Source organism: Moschus berezovskii, chromosome 2 (assembly GCF_049115385.1).
Source record: "Moschus berezovskii isolate FMDL1 chromosome 2, NW_MosBer_1.0, whole genome shotgun sequence".
Lineage (NCBI taxonomy): Eukaryota > Metazoa > Chordata > Mammalia > Artiodactyla > Moschidae > Moschus > Moschus berezovskii.
The window spans coordinates 112059097-112079546 of NC_142461.1; the positions used below are offsets into that span (position 1 = coordinate 112059097).

The following is a 20450-nucleotide window of genomic DNA, read 5'->3' on the forward strand; positions in this document are numbered from 1 at the left end:
TCCAGGGAATAAAATCTCCAGAATACTTTTAGAGTCATCATAATTACCATTAAAACCATTCTTCCTGGGAAGGAGATGCAGGGGGAGGGGGAGGAAGAGTCAAATATTTATAAACTCCTCCCATCAAGAAATGGAGTCTATTTCTTCAGTTCATTAAATCTGGGATCAGTGTGACTTTTCTTGGCCAATAGAACACTTAGGAAACATGACATAAGTAGAGGCTTAGAAGAGCTTGTTCACTGGGGTTTGCCCTTTCCACGACCAGGCAAACATTCCTGGACTAGCCATGCTTTTGCTGGAACATCCTGAGATGTGAGTGAGCTGGTTCAGGCCAAAAGAATAATGTAGCCAACCCACAGGACTGTGAGAAATAACAAATGTTTGTTGGTTAGAGCTACTAAGTCTCGGAATTGTTCATTCCACAAACACCAACTGATACTCTCTACATATGGCAATCTGTTATAGAAAAACAGATACCATTACCTGAAAGATGCCCAGACAAATTTCCATACTCACCACACTGTTGTCCTGCAGTGATATTGCTTTCGTCTTCTCCTCCTGGACAATCTAAAGTCCCATCACAAACTTTAGAAATTGGGATGCATTTTCCAGACTTTGGACAGGCCCATTCATTTGGGTAACATTCAAAGGTACGATTAATTTTGCTTTCTGTGGGGGAAAAAGAGAGTTACTATAGGCCATATGAGAGGCAGAGCCAGCCATTTTTCAATACATGGTTAAGAGGGGATAGAGATCAGAAACCTACAAATGACCAATACTTCACAATAAACAAGTAGTTTCTAACACTACAACTGACCTTTTATTGAGAGTCTAAAGAATGGTAAATGTCATTATTTAGGTTCCAGTCTTTCTAGGGGAGGCAACTGCCAGCCAAATTATAAGAGTAAGAACCAGAAATGGGCCTGAGTTATCAACAAACTAGATGAATAACCTGTAGGAAAACATTCAGCTATTAAATTATGAATCATACATTAAAAATAGAATTAGAGCTATCAAGGTAATGCCAGTATTCCTGAGTTTGTGGGTGTGTGTGTGATTTTTTGTTGGTTGTTTTGTTTCTTTAGTGAATTGTCAACAGTATAAGAAAGATTATAATCCAGAAGTTGGAACACAACTTCTTGGAATACTGAAACATGAAATCAATGGATGCTCCCAACCAAAACGAGCAACATTATTAATATACCTGGGCTAGAATCATAAAGGTAACTTGCTTTACATGTGGGTGTTAGCAGTTTCCAAGCTGTTGGAGGTACTGCTGATAACTGCCCAATGAAGGGGATGAATATCACTGACAATTTCCTTCTCAATTCTCCTGATAGTGGCCTCTCCTACATCTACCAATCTTCAGCTCAGTCGTTCTTCATGGTTGTAAAGTCTTAAGACAAATCACATTTCCCCCTATTTTCCCTCCTTCCCCAGCCTACTTCTTTTATATAGATAAATCTAATTAAGATAAAAGTCTTAAAAGGAAAACCTCAGATAGGGCTGAAAGGGGGAGAGACTGTACTATCTATTTGGCCTTACTGTTACGAAAGGATTCTAATTTATGCTATATTTGAATTCTGTGTCTTTTTAGAAAAAGCTAGGGGAACCACTCTTCCTCACCCAAAATTCCCTGTCAGTCCAGTCAATCCGGAAACTGGCATGTCACACAGATAATCTCTAACAAGAAAAGTAAGAAAAGCAAGTCCTGGAAAACACTTGCTTGAAAATCGGAAAATACTTTCCAATCAGAGGCTCTTCCCCTCCTTACCGCATCCATCTTCATCAGCGTTATCTACACAGTCACCTTCTCCATCACAAACCCAGTTCTGTGCAATGCAGACGCCATTAGGGCAAGTGAATTCGTTGCCTTTGCAGGTCCGAAAAGAACCTGGAAGAAAATAAAATGACAGCTACACTCCAAAGATACAAACCTTTGGAAAGAAATCAAAGTGCTCACCCGGCCACCTAAACTGAGCTCCAAGAAACTGAAATTTCTATGCCCATTTAGTCCCTTAACTACCTTGACAAAAATGAACAAAAAAAAAAAAGAGAGAGAGAAGAAGAGAGAAGGAGGAGAAGAAAACAGTAGCTTTGGGTTCAGGACATGAAAATCAAGTGCATCAAGATGAAAAATAAGATAGCTATAAGTGGACACAGAGTGAAGAGTATGGACTGACAAAGATGCTTCAGAAATGCCAATGACCAACGTTCTCTCACTTGACCACAAGCATGGTAATTGCTCTCTAGGACTCAATGATTCTGAGTAACTCATTCCATGATATCACATTCCTCTCAGTTTAGCACTGAAATAAGCCCAGGTGCCAGAAAGGAAATCCAGTAATACAATATACCCTGTATCTTTGTGGCCTAAGAAAAGAATGCAAACTGTCCATGAGCAACCCTTCAACTCTACACAGATCTTTGGAATGGAAAGAACTCTAAGTTCACCAACACTGCTGAGGCTCATGCCATGGGCCCTAAATGATATTCTGGCTTCCTCTGCCATCAGACACAGTGACTCTTTTATTTGAAAAGAATAATACGTCAGTAGGGGGTAAAAATACAAAGACAAGAGTATTCCTAACAGCATGACCCAAAATGAGGAAGTCACCGTACTGCAAGAATGTTCGTCACTGCCATCTTCACAGTCCATGTCATGGTCACAGACGTAGGTTCTAGGAATGCACTGCCCACTGCCACACTGAAACTCAGTGCGCGCGCATCGGCGAGCTGGGACACAAGGTTAAAAGGGGAAAGAAAAGAGAATTTCAGTTTCACTGTAGCCACTTAATTTCATAGGAAGAGTCTATCTCAAGTTTCAAAAGATTCTTACCACGCAGCAGTGTGCTGGTAAATGTTTAATAACCAGTTCTCCAGGAACATAAAAGTCCTCACTTATTGTACCTGCCAATTTCCATAGTGTAAAATACTCCACCATGGCTGACTTCCAGCCACCAATGTGAATTCACTGAACACAAACTTGAAAAGAAATGTGCGTAACTAGCTAGTAAACCAGCTTCAGCATATTACTTACTGCAGTTGAGTTCATCAGAGGCATCTCTGCAATCAACCAGCCCATTACACCTCTGACTGGTGTTATAGCAGGCTCCGTTGGCACAAGTTAGCTGCTCACATACTGGGTACCCTGAAAGAATGGAAACAGCACACAAATCTTAAATGAAGATGTCACTTAGAAATCACTTCTTGAATGACTACTACATCCTAGACACTAACTGCTGAACATATATTGGTAAACAAAAGAGACACTCTTTGGATAACCTAAGAATGACACAAACAGCAAATTACAAACTGGACTATGTGCTTAATGTGGTAAGTACAGAGTGCTTTGAGAGGGCATAGAAGGGGGGAAATGGAAGCCCAGGGAATTGGGCTCCAAAGTGACTTGTGCACTCCAAGCCGAAGAATGAGAAGAAATTTTAACTTGTCAAAATGGAATCTTCTTTTACATAATATAAATAACACCCCAGGAAAGTAATGTACCATCACACACGGTTTGGGAGATGAAGGGCTGGTTCTTTGGCTGGAAGGTCAAAGAAAGAAAACAGGCCAAGAAGCCAGGAAACCTGGGACCCGGGGCACCACTCCGTACCTATTTACTCTCACTTGAACTATTCATCTTTTCTGTGTCACCATTTTCTCATCCACACATACAGGAACCTCCAAAAGGCAATGTCTAGTAAAGCACTCTGAAAAGAATAGTGTGCTCTACAAAAGCACGGTCTGCACTATAAGCCCAAATCATTGTTACTGACGATCACTTCACTGCTGTTAGCCAAATGCTTCTTAACCCTGGTTTTCTAGATCTCAGTGGAAAAATCAGGATGTTCCCTTGAAGGAAAAAGGTACTATCAGCCCCTCCCTTGTGCTTCCCCAGACTTGGAACATATCTCATGACTCCCTCACTGTAGGCTCCATTCTATTCGCTGATTATCTGTTTCCCCCATGACATTATGAAATCCTCTGAGATCAAGGATCCTGTCTTACTCAAATCCCCATCATTCAGCACAGAGACTAGGTCTTTTACCCACTGCGCTCAAGAAATGCTTGGGAGTGCCAGAGTTATCACAGGTTGAAAGGTTTTTAAAAATAGTGTAAACTTCTGTCCTTTATGGTCTTTTAAGAGTTTCCCTCTCACAAGTATGATATCTTTCTTGGTCTGTTTTTTGTTTCATTAAAGATTGTTTTCATAGTGATTCTCAGATTCTCCTCTAATTTCTTTTTCAATAAGAAATTGGTACATCTCAGGACCAGACAGCAGTCCCATTTCATGACGTTCCACAGTAAAAGAGTAAGCACAAATATTCTCATCTCCAGAAGCTCAAAACTACTCTATTCAGTTCAGTTCAGTTCAGTTCAGTCGCTCAGTCATGTCCAACTCTCCACGACCCCATGAATCACAGCATGCCAGGCCTCCCTGTCCATCATATCTATAAATACTTTAATTGCCAAGTTGCACACAATCAACTGTATACTAAAATGGGAGGCATTTAATAACTGATAAAATTTAATCTTTTGCAAACTTTATTTCTAATCATCCAAGAACCAATTAATGTTTAGGGTTATTGCTATCTTTTCATCATAGGGATGGCACACATCCCAAATGCATATTCAAAGGGTCACATAGCTCAGTTTATTCATTCTCCCTTCAACAGATGCCTAGAAGTCAGCTGAGTCCAGCAAGTGATTTCTTTTCCCCTTGCACTGGATAGTAGTATGCCATCTAGACTATTCAGAGAGCAGCAAGCAGGAAGGAAATCTTAGAAAATCCAACACTTTACATTAAAGGAGATATCTATCAGGAAGAAATTTTATATGGGCATGGACTGTGACTCTTTCATTTAAGGTGATTATTTTAGATATGAAGGAACTGAGACCAATATGCTGGGCAGATCTCTTGTTCTCCCTGTCCTTTTTGAGGGTCATTCCCCCACTGAAAACTAGTATCCACTAATATAACTAAACTTTGCTGACATGGCATATTCGCACCACAATCAAGGCCAGCTTGATGTCATCAAAGAGAGTATTGGTATGGTTAGAGGTCAGTAGTTTGACACTTGGAATGAAGTATGAACAGCTTTCTTGTCTCTGACCAAGCTGATAATAAATCTGTCAATCAGCTGAGGATTTGCCCTGCACACCTTGTGCCTGACTAAATGTACGGGTATGCCCATAGGAAGGACTACATGGAGCCAAAACACAAAATATACAGAAGATTTGGAAAACTGTTTCTAAAAGCTTTTCCCTCTTTGAATACCCCACAGAGAGAAAAGGTCCAAGTTGTACACTGAGCAAAGTAAGAAATGAGCAAATTTCCTTTAAAGATTTCTACTGCTAACAGTATTAATGAGTTTCAATCCAGAAAACAGGAAGTCACAATATTTGGTGATAATGTATCTCTCTGAAGTCTAACTTTTTGGTTTATTTGCTTGGCTGGAGAGTCTGAGTCTAACCCTGTAAACTTTTTCCCATGGGACAAATCCATCATGTAGCTGAACTGTCCTACATGACTTCAAGTAAAGGGGAAGGGTAATAAGAGAGAAGATACTGTATAAGAATACCAGAGACTATCATCCTTGTAAGTTTTGTTTTAATGGAAAGATTGACAAGTACCTATTAACTAAGCCCCAGACTGCTAAAGTTGACCTGATACAAAAAAATGCAAGAACATCCTCTTCCATCTCCCTCCCTTTGTCCAGTTTTCAAAATGATTCATGTCCAGGTTTGCTCCTCGAAATTGGGAGCTGCCTCCAAATATACATGTAGGATTGCTACTTGACGGTGTTTTAAATGTTTTCTCTGCTACTGATTTGGCTTGGAGCAAGAAATTTCCATGCTATAGCTCTGTTTGCATAATCAAGGAGGAAGAGGTGGTTTGAGAAACTCATAGACTTTCCCAAATGGAAATCATCCACAGCAGAGTAAGACACAGATATTAGGCACTACTCTTTATTATCTTCACAGGAAGGTTCTAAATGCATTCTATTCTCAGAATTTGACAAAATAGCCAAGAAGACAAACTGATTCTAAAGAAAGAGAAGGTATCTTAAAGGTATATTATGATGCTTAAGCCAAGATTAAAAGGAAAACAAGAAGTCACTGATATAAGTCCTGAATAGACACCTGGGATTTTCCAAGGTCCTAGAGTCATCCTTTATAAGTAACTTTGTTAGTTCAGTTCCCAGGCAGGATAATCCAGTCAGAGTAATGATTTGCCAGGAAAAGTTTACTAGTTTGACCACCAGCACTTAGTAAAAGTACTATCCACAAAGTTAAATAAGCAAAACCAATAACAATCATCAAAAACATGTATTGAAAATGATGCTCCAGAAGCCTGTTCAAGTACTCAATACATATGAACTTATTCTGTTCTTGTAACATCCCAATGAGGTAGTTAGTACTACCATTCCCATTTCCTAGATCTTATATCTGTGCCTCTCTGAGGTATAAGGAGGTTGAACAATTTGAAAAAAAAAGTCATGTGACTGGTAAGCTGGAGAACTAGAATTCAAATTCAGTCAACCTGGCCCCACAGTGCATATTCCTAACCACTATAATAGGTATTGCTAGCACTTACAGACTTCAGAGTTATAGGAAGAGGAAATTACAGGGAAAAGAATGAAACTGAATGAAAGGAACAGATAAACTTTAAAAAAAAATCATATGAAAAGAAACAGAAGAAGCAACCCAAGAAAAAAGGTGTGTTTTTTTTCCATTTAGTTTCTCATTTCACTTTGGTAAGTCTGGAGAAGTGAGGTCAAATATAAATTTCATCAGATTATTTTATATCCTAAGGACTTCAATCTGATATAATCTAGGAATTCCACGCTAGGAACCCTACGCTAAGAAACAACTTTTCAAGAGTACCAGGACAAACAAGAGAGTCCATACTAAAAAAACACCACAGTGACTTCCCTGGTGGTCCAGTGGTTAAGACTTGGCCTTCCAATGCAGGGGGTATGTGTTTGATCCCTGGTAGGGAGCTAAGATTTCTACGTCTCATGGCCAAAACACCAAAACATAAAACAGAAGCAATATTGTAACAAATTCAAAAAAGACTTGAAAAACGCTCCACATCAGGGACTTTAGGGGAGAATGGATACATGCATATATATGTATCACTGTCCACCTGAAACTATCACAGCACTGTTACGCAGCTATACTCCAATACGAAATTAAACGTTTAAAATAAATAGTCTACGTCAAAAATCTGAAAACAGACCACAAAGTGGCAGAAGACCAAGCTACTCCCCTCCCTGGCCCACCTCCCACCTCCTGTGTCAGTTAAATTCAGTCCCTGAAGTAACAATCATCATGGACTAGGGAGTGCAAGCCGGCAACAGAGAAGCATTTCCTGCCTCTTTTCAAAAATAATTAGAAGCATCTTTCAATGAAAATCATACATATAATAATATTTATAAAATGGAAATAGTAATTCAGTACCTTGGAAAGAGAAAGTAAATATGATCTTCCCAAGGGCTACTAAAATTGGACTAACATCAAGTTTAGTCTGAGCAGCTTTTTAGGAACTTGAAGCAAAAAAAGGGAAAACATTAACTTACCTAGTTTCTTTACCACCCTCCCTTTAAACTACTAGGTCCTAAATCCTAAATCCCTACCTAGTCTCAGTTCGTGGTGAACTGATCTCAAACCTAAGTTTTAAAAAGCACCCAAGAGGCCTGCTCCAAAGATTTTGGATCTGCAGTACCTTCTTCTCATACACAGAGCTATCACCAAAATCTTCAAATGAGATAAAGACTGACAGAGTATGAATTTTTAAAATAATAAAAATCTCACATGAGTCCTGGTGTTGGAATAACTGAAAAACAGAATGGAAAATTGTGCCTCAAATGTTCCAAGGAATAATGCAACATATATTTATTGAAATCCATCTTCCCAGACACCATGATAAGAAAGGGATAAAGAGATTGATTATAAGTGAAATTATAAGTAGCACAGCTTTTTAAAAATATTTCATGGTGGCTCAGATGATAAAGAATCCGCCTGCAATGCAGGAGACCCATTTCCTGGGTTGGGAAGATCTCCTGGAGAAGGGACTGGCTACCCACTCCAGTATTCTTGCCTGGAGAATTCCATGAACAGAGGAGTCTAGTGGGTTACAGTCCACGGGTTCGCAGAGTCAGATACAACTGGGCGACTTCATATGCATGCTAAGTACTAGAGAGAAAGTGATGAACTTCATAAAATCTTTGCCCTCATAGAACTTTTTTTATTTATTTAGGAGAGTAGGAGGACAGACATTAAAATAAATGAGAAAGAGTGACAGTGAGGAGTAGCTCTCTGATAAGGTGATGTTCAAACAATTGGGTTTAGCAAAATGGAGGTCATTGGTGACATTTTCAAGAATGTTTTTGTATACCTATGTACATCTGTATACCTATGGCTGATTCATTTTGAGGATTGACAGAAAACAACAACATTCTGTAAAGCAATTATCCTTCAATTAAAAAATAAACAATTTAAAAAAAAAAAAAAGAATGTTTTGGGGAGAATGGAGATGGACAGTTTTCAGTGAGTTCAAGGAAGAAAGAGGAAATGGAGACAGTTATTAAAGACAACTCTATGTAACAGCTGAGACAGATCTTAACATCTTTTAAAACATGAGAGATATTTATAATGTGTTTGCAAGATGAAGACTAAATAGATTTTTCTCTTTCCTCAAGAAATCAGGGTTCTGAATCCTATCTCAAACTGCAAGAATCATTAAAAAAAAAAAAAAGGTACGTCTACGATGTGATTTGTGAGACAGACTCAGTCTCTGCTTCTTCCTTCTTGCCTGCAGTAGAGAGAACAGTAAGAGCAAGGCTGAATTTGATGAACATGTCTGTCACCAGGCATCACTGTTCACCGAATGACTTCTCTCTCTGCTCCACTACCCACCCACAATTATGCCCCCAGTTGGAGCTTCAGCAGTTAGACAAATATAGAGTAAGGTATGTGTTCAGTTGCTCAGTCATGTCCAACTCTTTGCAACCCCATGGACTGGAACCCATCAGGGTCCTCAGCCATGTAATTTTTCAGATTACTGGAGTGGGCTGCCATTTCCTACACCTGGGATCTTCCCCACCCAGGGACTGAACCACATTTCTTGTGCCTCTTGTATTGGCAGCTGGATTCTCTACCACTGAGTCACCTGGGAAGCCCAAAGTATACAAAATTCTAAAGAACAGAACGTCAATGGAAATAAAACATCAGAGACAAAGCCACCCCAGTGGCAGGCAGACCAAACACTGCTGATTACCAGCAAGAAAGCCTTCATTGTAACAGGGATTTGACCCTTCTTTGGCATTCCTAAGTAACAAAAGAGAAGGCTGCAAACCAATGATAATTAGCAGAAGTTTTACTCACACCAAAAGCATGCTAATATGGCACTTGATAAAAATGAAATAATCTGTTTACTTCACTAGAAAAAATTATACTATTTTTGAACAACCAAAAGTCAGTGCATGACCCATGATGGAATGACTCATAATTGCTGCACTGTTCTGATGCTTATCTCGGACTCTGAGCGAGTGGGTTTCCCTTGATGCTAATCTCATTAAAAGCAACATAGATGGCAGTTTCGAATCTGTTCCTTAAAAAATAATAATTAATAAGCTGTTTAATAGAAAGTGTCACTTTACAGGTGGCCAGCTTGAAGAGCAAAATAACCTAGGGAAAGTGAACTTTTACCTATTTCACAGCTATACACATACGCGAGCACACACACACACACACACATTCAGAAAGTTCCCAAACAGCAGAATAACCATAAATATCTGTGCCTTATGCACACAGGAACACAGCACACAAAAAGATCAAATATAATAAAAAACAATATATTTCAAGGATAATCCTTTTATTGGGACCTTCACACCCTTGCCTTCCTCATCATCTCACTCATTCTTTCCCCTCCCTTCTCCCTGTATCCCTGAGTGGACCTTTACACACCTCTCTTTGTTGTATAAAAAGAGTGCCTGGAAGGGACACAGCTCAAGATCTTGGCCTTAAAAGTTTGAAGGAGTAAGAACTACATCCCTAGGGGTCTGAGCTGACAGGCAGGACTATGAACTACAGAGTCAAGTTTCCTGATCCTTTCAAATATTTGGGGAAAAGAAATAAGTCCTTCTTGGCAATTTTCCAACATCCATAACTATATTTAAGTGTTTCTAGTGCCTAGAAGTGGAGAAGGCAATGGCACCCCACTCCAGGACTCTTGCCTGGAAAATCCCATGGACAGAGGAGCCTGGAGGGATACAGCCCATGGGGTCGCTAAGAGACGGACACGACTGAGTGACTTCACTTTCACTTTTCACTTTCATGCATTGGAGAAGGAAATGGCAACCACTCCAGTGTTCTTGCCTGGAGAATCCCAGGGACAGGGGAGCCTGGTGGGCTGCCATCTATGGGGTCGCACAGAGTCGGACACGACTGAAGCAACTTAGCAGCAGCAGCAGCAGCAGCAGTGTCTAGAAGACTCATTCCTACAGACAATATTATTCCTGAGAAATAGACAAAGCCATATTCATAAACTGATTCTGTCTGTACATAAATAATTTTCCTATGCATCATGACTGCAGAAACAATAGAACAAAGTGTCACAAAATGATTTCTGGCAAAGCCTCACTTAATCCTTCATCATGTGGGAACATTCTAATTTAAAACAACTAATGAACAGCTGCTATATATTTGAAGTGATGTTTAAAATAGCTAAGTACTCCTATGACTAAATGGATCTTAACATGACCATCAATGGCTGCTAACCTCACAAAAGGACAGTTAGGCATTAGATGCCTCCTGATGGAAATATATACCTTTATATACAAAGCGCTGTTGCCCTTACACACATACAGACATACACATCCTTGCCACTATTCAGTTCAGTTCAGTTCAGTTCAGTCGCCCAGTCGTGTCTGACTCTCCGCGACCCCATGAATCACAGCATGCCAGGCCTCCCTGTCCATCACCAACACCCAGAGTTCACTCAAACTCATATCCACAGAGTCGGTGATGCCATCCAGCCATCTCATTCTCGGTCGTCCCCTTCTCCTCCCGCCCCCAACCTTTCCTAGCATCAGAGTCTTTTCCAGTGAGTCAACTCGTCACAAGAGGTGGCCAAAGTATTGCAGTTTCAGCTTTAGCATCAGTCCTTCCAATGAACACCCAGGATTGATCTCCTTTAGAATGGACTGGTTGGATCTCCTTGCAGTCCAAGGGACTCTCAAGAGTCTTCTCCAGCACCACCGTTCAAAAGCATCAATTCTTCGGCGATCAGCTTTCTTCACAGTCCAACTCTCACATCCATACGTGACCACAGGAAAAACCATAGCCTTGACTAGACGGACCTTGGTTGGCAAAGTAATGTCTCTGCTTTTTAATATGCTATCTAGGTTGGTCATAACTTTCCTTCCAAGGAGTAAGTGCCTTTTAATTTCATGGCTGCAATCAGCATCTGCAGTGATTTTGGAGCCCAAAAAAACAAAGTCTGACACTGTTTCCACTGTTTTTCCATCTATTTCCCAAGAAGTGATGGGACCACATGCCATGATCTTTGTTTTCTGAATGTTGAGCTTCAAGCCAACCTTTTCACTCTCCTCTTTCACTTTCATCAAGAGGCTTTTGAGTTCCTCTTCACTTTCTGCCATAAGGGTAGTGTCATCTGCATATCTGAGATAATTGATATTTCTCCAGGCAATCTTGATTCCAGCTTGTGCTTCTTCCAGCCCAGCGTTCCTCATGATGTACTCTGCATACAAGTTAAATAAGCAAGGTGACAATATACAGCCTTGACGTACTCCTTTTCCTATTTGGAACCAGTCTGTTGTTCCATGTCCAGTTCTGACTGTTGCTTCCTGACCTGCATACAGGTTTCTCAAGAGGCAGGTCAGGTGGTCTGGGATTCCCATCTCTTTCAGAATTTTCCACAGTTTATTGTGATCCACACAGTCAAAGGCTTTGGCATAGTCAATGAAGCAGAAATAGATGTTTTTCTAGAACTCTCTTGCTTTCTCCATGATCCAGCGGATGTTGGCAATTTGATCTCTGGTGCCTCTGCCTTTTCTAAAACCTGCTTGAACATCTGGGAGTTCACGGTTCACAAGTTTCTAAATAGTGCTGTCTTCAGAGCGGGGGAAGGGAATTCTTCTCCCAGAGGACATTTGACACTGTTTGGAAACACTTTTTGGTTCTCATAGTTGGGAGGTGCTACTGGCTTCTAGTGGACAGAGGCCACTAGAGGGATAGTGAGAGCTACTCTACAATGCATGAGACAGCTCCCCACCATAATTATTGGGCCTGAATGTCATTATTTTTAAGACTGAAGAAACTTACTTTAGATCTAACTACCAGTTTCCAGGAAGTACAGTTCTGGGGCAGTTTAAAAACATTAGAGAGTACAATGAGCAAAGAAAAAGAAAAATATGGGAAACTCCAGGACAAGTCAGTTGCTACCTGACTTGTCTAAAGAAAATATAAATTTTCTTTGGGTTTTTATTTCAAATAAAAAATAATAAGCCAATTGCAGAACTTTTAAAAACTGGATGGATATCTAATTACTTGCTTCCCAGGTGGTGCAATGGTAAAGACTCTGCCTGCCAATGCAGGAGATGTGGGAAACGTGGGTTCTACCACTGGTTTGGGAAGATCCCCTGGAGTAGGAAATGGCAACCCACTCCAGTATTCTTGCCTGGGAAATCCCATAGACATGGATGGAGGTTAGCCTGGTGGGCTACAGTCCACGGGGTCACAAAGAGTTGTACACGATGGAGTACGCACGCAGAGCCGACAGCATTGTTTTAGTCCTTCCTTATATGTTAGCAATTAGATATTGAATTACCTAAAGAAAAAACTGTATGATATCTGAGAACTGCTTCCAAATAATGGAAAGAAAAATAAGGAGATATAGGTAAGACAAAATTAGCTATAAGCTGATGTAATCACTCTGCTTTTGATTATGCTTAAAACTTTCCATAATAAAAAACTTTGAATGTAACATTTTAATAATAAAAAAGCTATGCAATCTGGAGGCAAAATGTTCTGTAAACATCTTATACAAAAGAAAAATATTCCAAGGGCACGGGCATAGGATTTCAGTTCAGTTCCGTTCAGTTCAGTCACTCAGTCATGTCCAACTCTTTGCATAGGATTTAGACCTAGGTTAATATCTTGGTTCATCCACCCTTACCTCTTGATGATCTTTAAGGATGTCTGTAAAGTACCTTGTAGTACTGATGTGAAAACTGAATAAGATAGTGGTCGATGCCCTCTCACTTCCCACAGGATCTCCAAACAAAGAGGGAAAATAAAACAAGGCCAATCCTGCCACCTGCATGCTGGCACTTACTAAACACTTTGATCCAGGTCATTCCTTTCCTTCTTATAGGAACCTGGCTATGGCCAGGAGATCAAAGCACTGACAAGGAAGTACGAGGATTCTTTTTTAATTTCCTCTGATTTGTTAAATTTCTTTTATACTAGTCCTTAAATAACGTGTAGCAATAAATAAATGAGGTAGAGAAAAATAGGAAGAAAGAAATCTCAATGTAAAACCCCCTTACATGGTGAGATTCACTTTAGGGCCACGAACCCTGAAGGATTCATGAATTGTTATGATTCCAGAAACAATAAGCTTTAACTCTAGTTCGACAATTATTTATATGTACTTTAAAAAACTATAAACAAAATCTTGATTACAAACTCCAGCCCAGATATTTTACAAAACTCACTTCCTTTCCTTCATTCCTATAAGCGCTACCTGAACCCTGCCAACTTTTTTCCAGAAAGCCCATTGGCAAAGTCATGAGGCAGTCGTATTGGTGACTTGAGACTTGGCTGCAGGATGTTCACATGGAATAAATCCAAACAGTCTGTTTTGGCTGCCTTTATTTTGCCTAAAATAGCATTTCCGCAAGTCCCATTGCATTTGCAATAAAGCATTCATTTTTTATCCATTCGTAAATAAGGGATAAAGATGCAGGCCAGTGGCACAGGTCACCCATTTTGTTCTTGCACAAGGTAGGACTTCCTCCTTCTGTAAATAAAGTCCTTCATGAACAGCAATCACCAGACTTGGACCAGAGGACGAGCTGAGCTGTAGCCCTGCCACCCACCACTTACCCTTGAACAAGCCACTCTGTCCTTGCTGGTTCAGTTACTTTATTCATAAGACAGTACTATAATACTGGTGCTATTGTTCTCAGTGAGCGGCCTAATAAGAGTAACCACTGGCATTTACATAACACTTTGAAGTTTACACAATACTGCAAAATATAATGTATGATTTGTCTCTATTCTTAATGAAAAATATTTGCTTCACTTGCCACCATAAAAGATTTATTGTTTGCTTTACAAAGTACTCAAAGGGGAGCCCTTGATTCTGGACATACTATTTGTGACCTCCTGACATACACCGCTGTCTCTAAAACTGCCAGTATTAAGTCTAAATTTTCCAAAAATTTTCTCAAGTTAAAGAAGATCTGAACTACAGGCAACATAATCACTTTCAAAAGAAAACGTGTAAGTTGGAAATTACAACAGAACTATACCAGAAACTGCTAGGAAACAGAGACATAAAGACAAATAGCAGACCCTCCTCTCAGAGCAAAGTAACATACACCGGAAGAAAGCACTGGAGAAGATTTTTGTTTTGTTTTAATGTACTGTGTGATGATAGTGAGGCTGCAGCATGGATCTGGCACACATACCAGTATTTCTTCCATCAAGAGCACAGTTTGTACAGTACAGTAAATACAAACAATTTGCTCATAACCAGTTTATATTAGCTCCCACTCCAGGCATGGTGCCATATTGGCAAGTGTTTGCTTCTCATACAGTACCAAAGGAAAGAACTTAGGGACAGTCCAGAGAACTAAAATCACATCACAATGATCAAATAATAAAAGAGTTGCCTCAGGAGAATAGACTAAAACTGAAATTTTTAGTTGAAGACATAATAACCAAGAAGTTTACGATCAAGATTTCTAAGGTGCAAAATCTATCCACTGATTATTAGAATACGAAATATTAAATGACTCCTTGAAGTTTAAAATGCAGTATACCAGAAGGAATGTCAGGAGAAAAGACATAAAAACTCAAGGAAGCTCTGGAAAAATGTATGAAATGATAGACTTATAAGGGCTTTGAGAGAAAATGGTATGCCTGAGACTAAAGACAGAGTTAGATGGACCAGAGGAAGGACACAACAGAATAATTAGTATGTTCTCATATTCAAAAAATTCTATATAAGTCGCGAGAGGCAGATTACTCTTTACTCATTTGTAAGAAGTAAATTACGCACTATGATTTCACTTTCTTATTTTGCTTATGGTAATAATTAAATATTCATTATATGCAGAACACTGTGATTTGTATGCTTTATCTTGTGGTGATCAGTTACAAACTTATACATTCTTCCATTACAGAAAGCCATTTTCAAAATGTAATACATTTCCAAAGGTAATCTGGAAAACACTGAGCCCACAGGAACAGAAAACTCTTATTGGCCAAAGACATTTGACCTAGAAGCTTACCATCATAATGTAATAAAAGTTAAAATTGATCAAACTGGATTTTGTACTCACTGACTTTTTGTGACTCTATGTTAAAGTTTAAAAAGAAAGAAAGAAAAACAAGCTGAAAAAATTAAAGTTAAAAGTTTCTTACTTCAAGACATAGAGAAACTTAATGTGCTAAGGCAGGACACACTCAGAATGTCTTGCTAAAAATAGACTCCTATCAGAACATCACCTCTAATCCACAAAAGAATCTGCCAAGAGATTTCAATAACAAGAGGCATATTGTAGGCATTTTTATCCATCAACAAATTGATTAAAATGCCAAAGGGACAAAGGTGAAACTAAATACAGGGCAAAGACTTTAAGGAACTCACGGCAGTTTTTCTCATCAGTTCCATCCAAGCAGTCTACGGAATGGTCGCATCGGAATTCCCCTGGGATACATTCACCATTCTCACACGTGAACTGATGGCTTGTGCATGTTATCCCAGCTGTGAAAGGAAAAAAAATATGACTTTATAATTACTGAAGAACACAGATCCATTAACAGATGTGACAACATTAACAAATATGAATGAGGAAATTTAAAAGTAAAGGCAAGTAACCCATACACTGAACATAACATTCATAGGGTCACAAGGTAGAGCACCTGGCTCCCCTAAGGTAGACATCTTACGATGTGAAAGCAAGGGTGTTAGGACAAGCATACTATCAAAACAGCCAAAACACTCAAGTTTGTGAGGGTAGACAATTATATCATCAACATGTGTTGAGAATACAACATAGTTTGAAAACCTACACAGTAAAAAGGATGGATGAAATAAGAATTTTGCAAGTATAGGTATTAATCAAGGCCCCCTTTGCAAGGAGATCAAACCAGTCAATCCTAAAGGAAATCAACCCTGAATATTTACTGGAAGGACTGATACTGAAGCTAAGGCTCCAGTACTTTGGCCACCTGATGCAAAGAGCCGACTCATTGGAAAAGGCCCGGATGCTGGGAAAGATTGAAGGCAGGAGGAGAAGGGGGCAACAGAGGATGAGATGATTCGATAGCATCATTGATTCAATGGACAAGAGTTAGAGAAAACTCTGGGAGATAGTGAAGGATATGGAAGACTGGCATGCTGCAGTCCATGGGGTCACAAAGAATCGGACACAACTTAGCAACTGAACAACAACAAAAGTTCCCCTCAGAAGGAAATACGCCAAAGGATAAACAGTAATTATTTCTGAATATCAGGAATATAAGTGATATTTTTCTTTAGAGTCTTCTCTATTTTACAAGCTTTCTATGCTGAATATGTGTCAGTTTTATAAACAGATATTTAAGCTAGCTCCCTTGTACTGCAAAGAGATCCAACCAGTCCATTCTAAAGGAGATCAATCCTGGGTGTTCTTTGGAAGGACAGATGCTAAAGCTGAAACTGCAATACTTTGGCCACCTCATGCGACAAGCTGACTCACTGGAAAAGACTCTGATGCTGGGAAAGGTTGGGGGCGGGAGGAGAAGGGGACGACCGAGAATGAGATGGCTGGATGGCATCACCGACTCTGTGGACATGAGTTTGAGTGAACTCCGGGAGTTGGTGATGGACAGGGAGGCCTGGCGTGCTGTGATTCATGGGGTCGCGGAGAGTCGGACACGACTGAGCGACTGAACTGAACTGAACTGAACTGAAATGGTACGTGGTTGTGGTAGGTGAAGGCAGAACATCAGTAGTTTATCAAATTTGTCTCTGGATAAATCGGACAAAATCGAATGAATGGTTGTTTCATGTGAATTCTGTTCTGTGAGTTTGACGCAGGAAACATGATGGGACTTTTTAATTACCCACATAAAAAGAGAAGCATTTGGGGGACATATGATCTGATGAAAACACAATACAAAATTTAAAATGTAAGAGTTATCTTATGAAATCCATACCCATTTAAAATAGTATGGAGCATTGCTTACAAATTATAGAATCTCCCCGAGCAGTGGCCCTTGGTAGCTCCCATCCCTTCTGCGTAGTACGGTCATCCACCACACACTGCATCACAATCTGCAGCTCAGCTTTCTTCCTACTCTGTGCCAGCAAGGGGAAATGGAACCAAATGGCACATGGACCCAAAAGATAAACAAGCAGTCATTCATCCATTCAGTGTCCATTTACCAAGAACCTACTACCCGTGACACAGAACAGCAAGCTTTAGGGACAGAAGCTTAATAAAGCATAGTCACTGCTCTCGAGAGCTTCACACTCAAGCACGGAGGTCACCCTTTTCCTCTAGGACCTTTGAGAGGCCAGTCAGAGAATATCAGAGCGCAGACAGATTTCCTAGAAACAAGGATTTCTTCCTGCTCCCCACTATCCCTGGTACTTTCCTTTCTCCTTTCAGTAATTCTGAACCATGCCCCAGTCCCATTTTGCTAATCTACCTTGAATCCTGATTCATAGCTGGACCTGATTTAGATACGCCTTGATCAGCTCCTGTCTGTACCTTCCTCAAGACTGCAATCTGTCACCACCACACCACCACCTTTCACAGTTCTACATATTTTACTGGTTAACAAAGTGGTTAACACTTTGTCCCAAGGATGACCACCTCGTTGTTGCTGGATGGCAGACTACATGACCAGCAGTGACAAGCCCTAACAGATTGTTTAATACAGTCTACATTTACACCAAATGTTTAATACAGTCTACTTTACACCAAAGTCAAACTCATGAGTATTGAGAATTTCCATTACTTTCCTCAAAAGAAGGCATCTAGTGGCCCAACTGAGAACAGTTCATACTCTGTGCTGGCCTCAAAATTCCTGGACTGAATTCCATTTTTTTATAAATACACCCAGAACCCACTGAAGCCCACAGCATCTCCATTGCTAGTCACCTAACAACTAAACAAGTTCCCACATGACGTACTCGTGAAAACATCTGTTTCTTCTTTGATCTTTGTGGGCAATGACTATGAGAAAATGCCAACAGGATCGTGGCTATCTCAAAACCAACAGAGAGTGACGATGCTGCTGCTGCTGCTGCTAAGTCGCTTCAGTCGTGTCCGACTCTGTGCGACCCCATAGACGGCAGCCCACCAGGCTCCCCCGTCCATGGGATTCTCCAGGCAAGAACACTGGAGTGGGTTGCCAGAGTGATGACAGATGTCCCCTGATCTGTGGGATGTGCATGTAATGAAACAGAATGTGGGAAAGTTCAAAGATGAATGCTACACAGTGATCAGAGCTGGATACTTCCAGAGGACACCTGAGGTCGAGAGCTACAGGTGGCTCATTACAGCCTTGCATCTTCTCTCCATCTCAATCCATCAAGATGGATTTCAATATCTAGAAGAGATATTGAAATGTGAATTATGGGAATGTAAAATTCAGAACTTCTACAGCTTTCATGCAATCATGAAAAGCCAACAGGCTAAAAAGACAGCAGCACAGAACAGTGGAAGAAAATTGGATGATGTTATTAATTCAAGGAACTGAGATTTTCCATTATCTTCCAGTCAATCCTGGAACAATGCTACATTTATACTTGTTGTGTGGATAATAAATTCCCTTTTTGTTTAAATGTTTTGAGTTACATTTTTCATTCTTTGCAACCAAAACATCCAATTGCCAGACAAATGAAGACCCTCACAAATAGAAACAAAAAAGTGTTTTGTTTCACTCTTAAGTGTAATATAACCTGAATTAAATGCTGGGAATCTAATCACAGGGATGTACTGATAAAACTTTAGCACATTCACACTTTCAGTAACATCCAACCCCTGGGTGAGATGGCTGGCACAGGTTTCTTTGTCCTTCAAGGCCCAACTTTTCCTTCATTTACAAAGAATCATTTCGTTGTGTTTTGTATTTGTAAAGGTTAGAATTTAAGGTGTCCAAAGGGCCAAAACAAGACTCATCTACAAGCACTTACGGCAATGCCGACGTTCATCTGCACCATCATTGCAGTCATCTTCCCCATCACACACCCAGCTGTCAGGGATACAGAGCTGTTCATTCGGACACAGGAACTGGTTGGAATGGCAACTACTGGTGGCTAAAATAAACCAGAAAAGAACTCATTGTGTCAAACATCCACCCTATTATACCAACAAGCAATACTCCTTTTAAAGGAAGTACGTCAACTACTGCTCAATATATTTGATAACAAATATAAAACACCTTAGAGCCTGTGGACCTCAGCCAGTGTTCACTGTCAAATAATCTCAATGATTTCACAACAAAATGATCCAAAGAGATACAAAATTCCAGAGAATAAAACAAATAGCATACATACATACAAAAACACACATACAAAGTTATGACCAAAACAACATTAAATTTTAATTTTAATTACATTTTTAATTTTACTAAAATCAACCATTAGTTTATAATTATTAAATTACTTGAAGTGTTTTGTATTATAATAACTAATAGTAAAGCATGATGATAAATTGTAAAATCCATGAAATTTGGAAAATAAGACTCCAAATCAAATCATTTTATTATTTCCACAATTTATTTGCTTTAAAATCTTCAGCAGGTTCTCTGAATCTCAATGTACGCATCATAAAATGGGGTCTATACTTTTCTCACATTGCTGTAAAAAATAAGAAGAGTAACATATGCGAAGTGTTAGCCGCTCAGTCATGTCCTACTTTCTGCCACCCCATGGACTGTAGCCTGTCAGGCTCCTCTGTTCATAGACTTCTCCAGGCAAGAAATCTGAAGTGGGTTGCCATTCCCTTCTCCAGGGGATCTTCCTGACCCAGGGATTGAACCCAGGTCTTCTGAATTGCAGGCAGATTCTTTACCTTCTGATCCACTGGGGAAACCCCAACATATGTGAAAGTGCCATGCAAATTAGTTGCGATCACTATTGTCATTGGAATGTTGCTATTATCATTGCTATGGGACATTGACAAATCTGTGGG

The 20450-nt window shown here is 39.8% G+C and overlaps 1 protein-coding gene across 1 annotated transcript in view; it reads right to left on the reverse strand.

The window, feature by feature from the left end:
• Window positions 1–20450, reverse strand: part of LRP2 (LDL receptor related protein 2) — a 184030-nt gene that overhangs the window by 130623 nt on the left and 32957 nt on the right. The window contains exons 3-8 of the mRNA XM_088829892.1: window positions 19451–19573; window positions 15911–16027; window positions 3041–3151; window positions 2623–2736; window positions 1775–1894; window positions 517–669 (exon numbers count right to left, since the gene is read on the reverse strand). Coding sequence (XP_088686018.1) covers window positions 517–669; window positions 1775–1894; window positions 2623–2736; window positions 3041–3151; window positions 15911–16027; window positions 19451–19573 — 738 coding nt within the window. The remainder of the gene's footprint in view (window positions 1–516; window positions 670–1774; window positions 1895–2622; window positions 2737–3040; window positions 3152–15910; window positions 16028–19450; window positions 19574–20450) is intronic.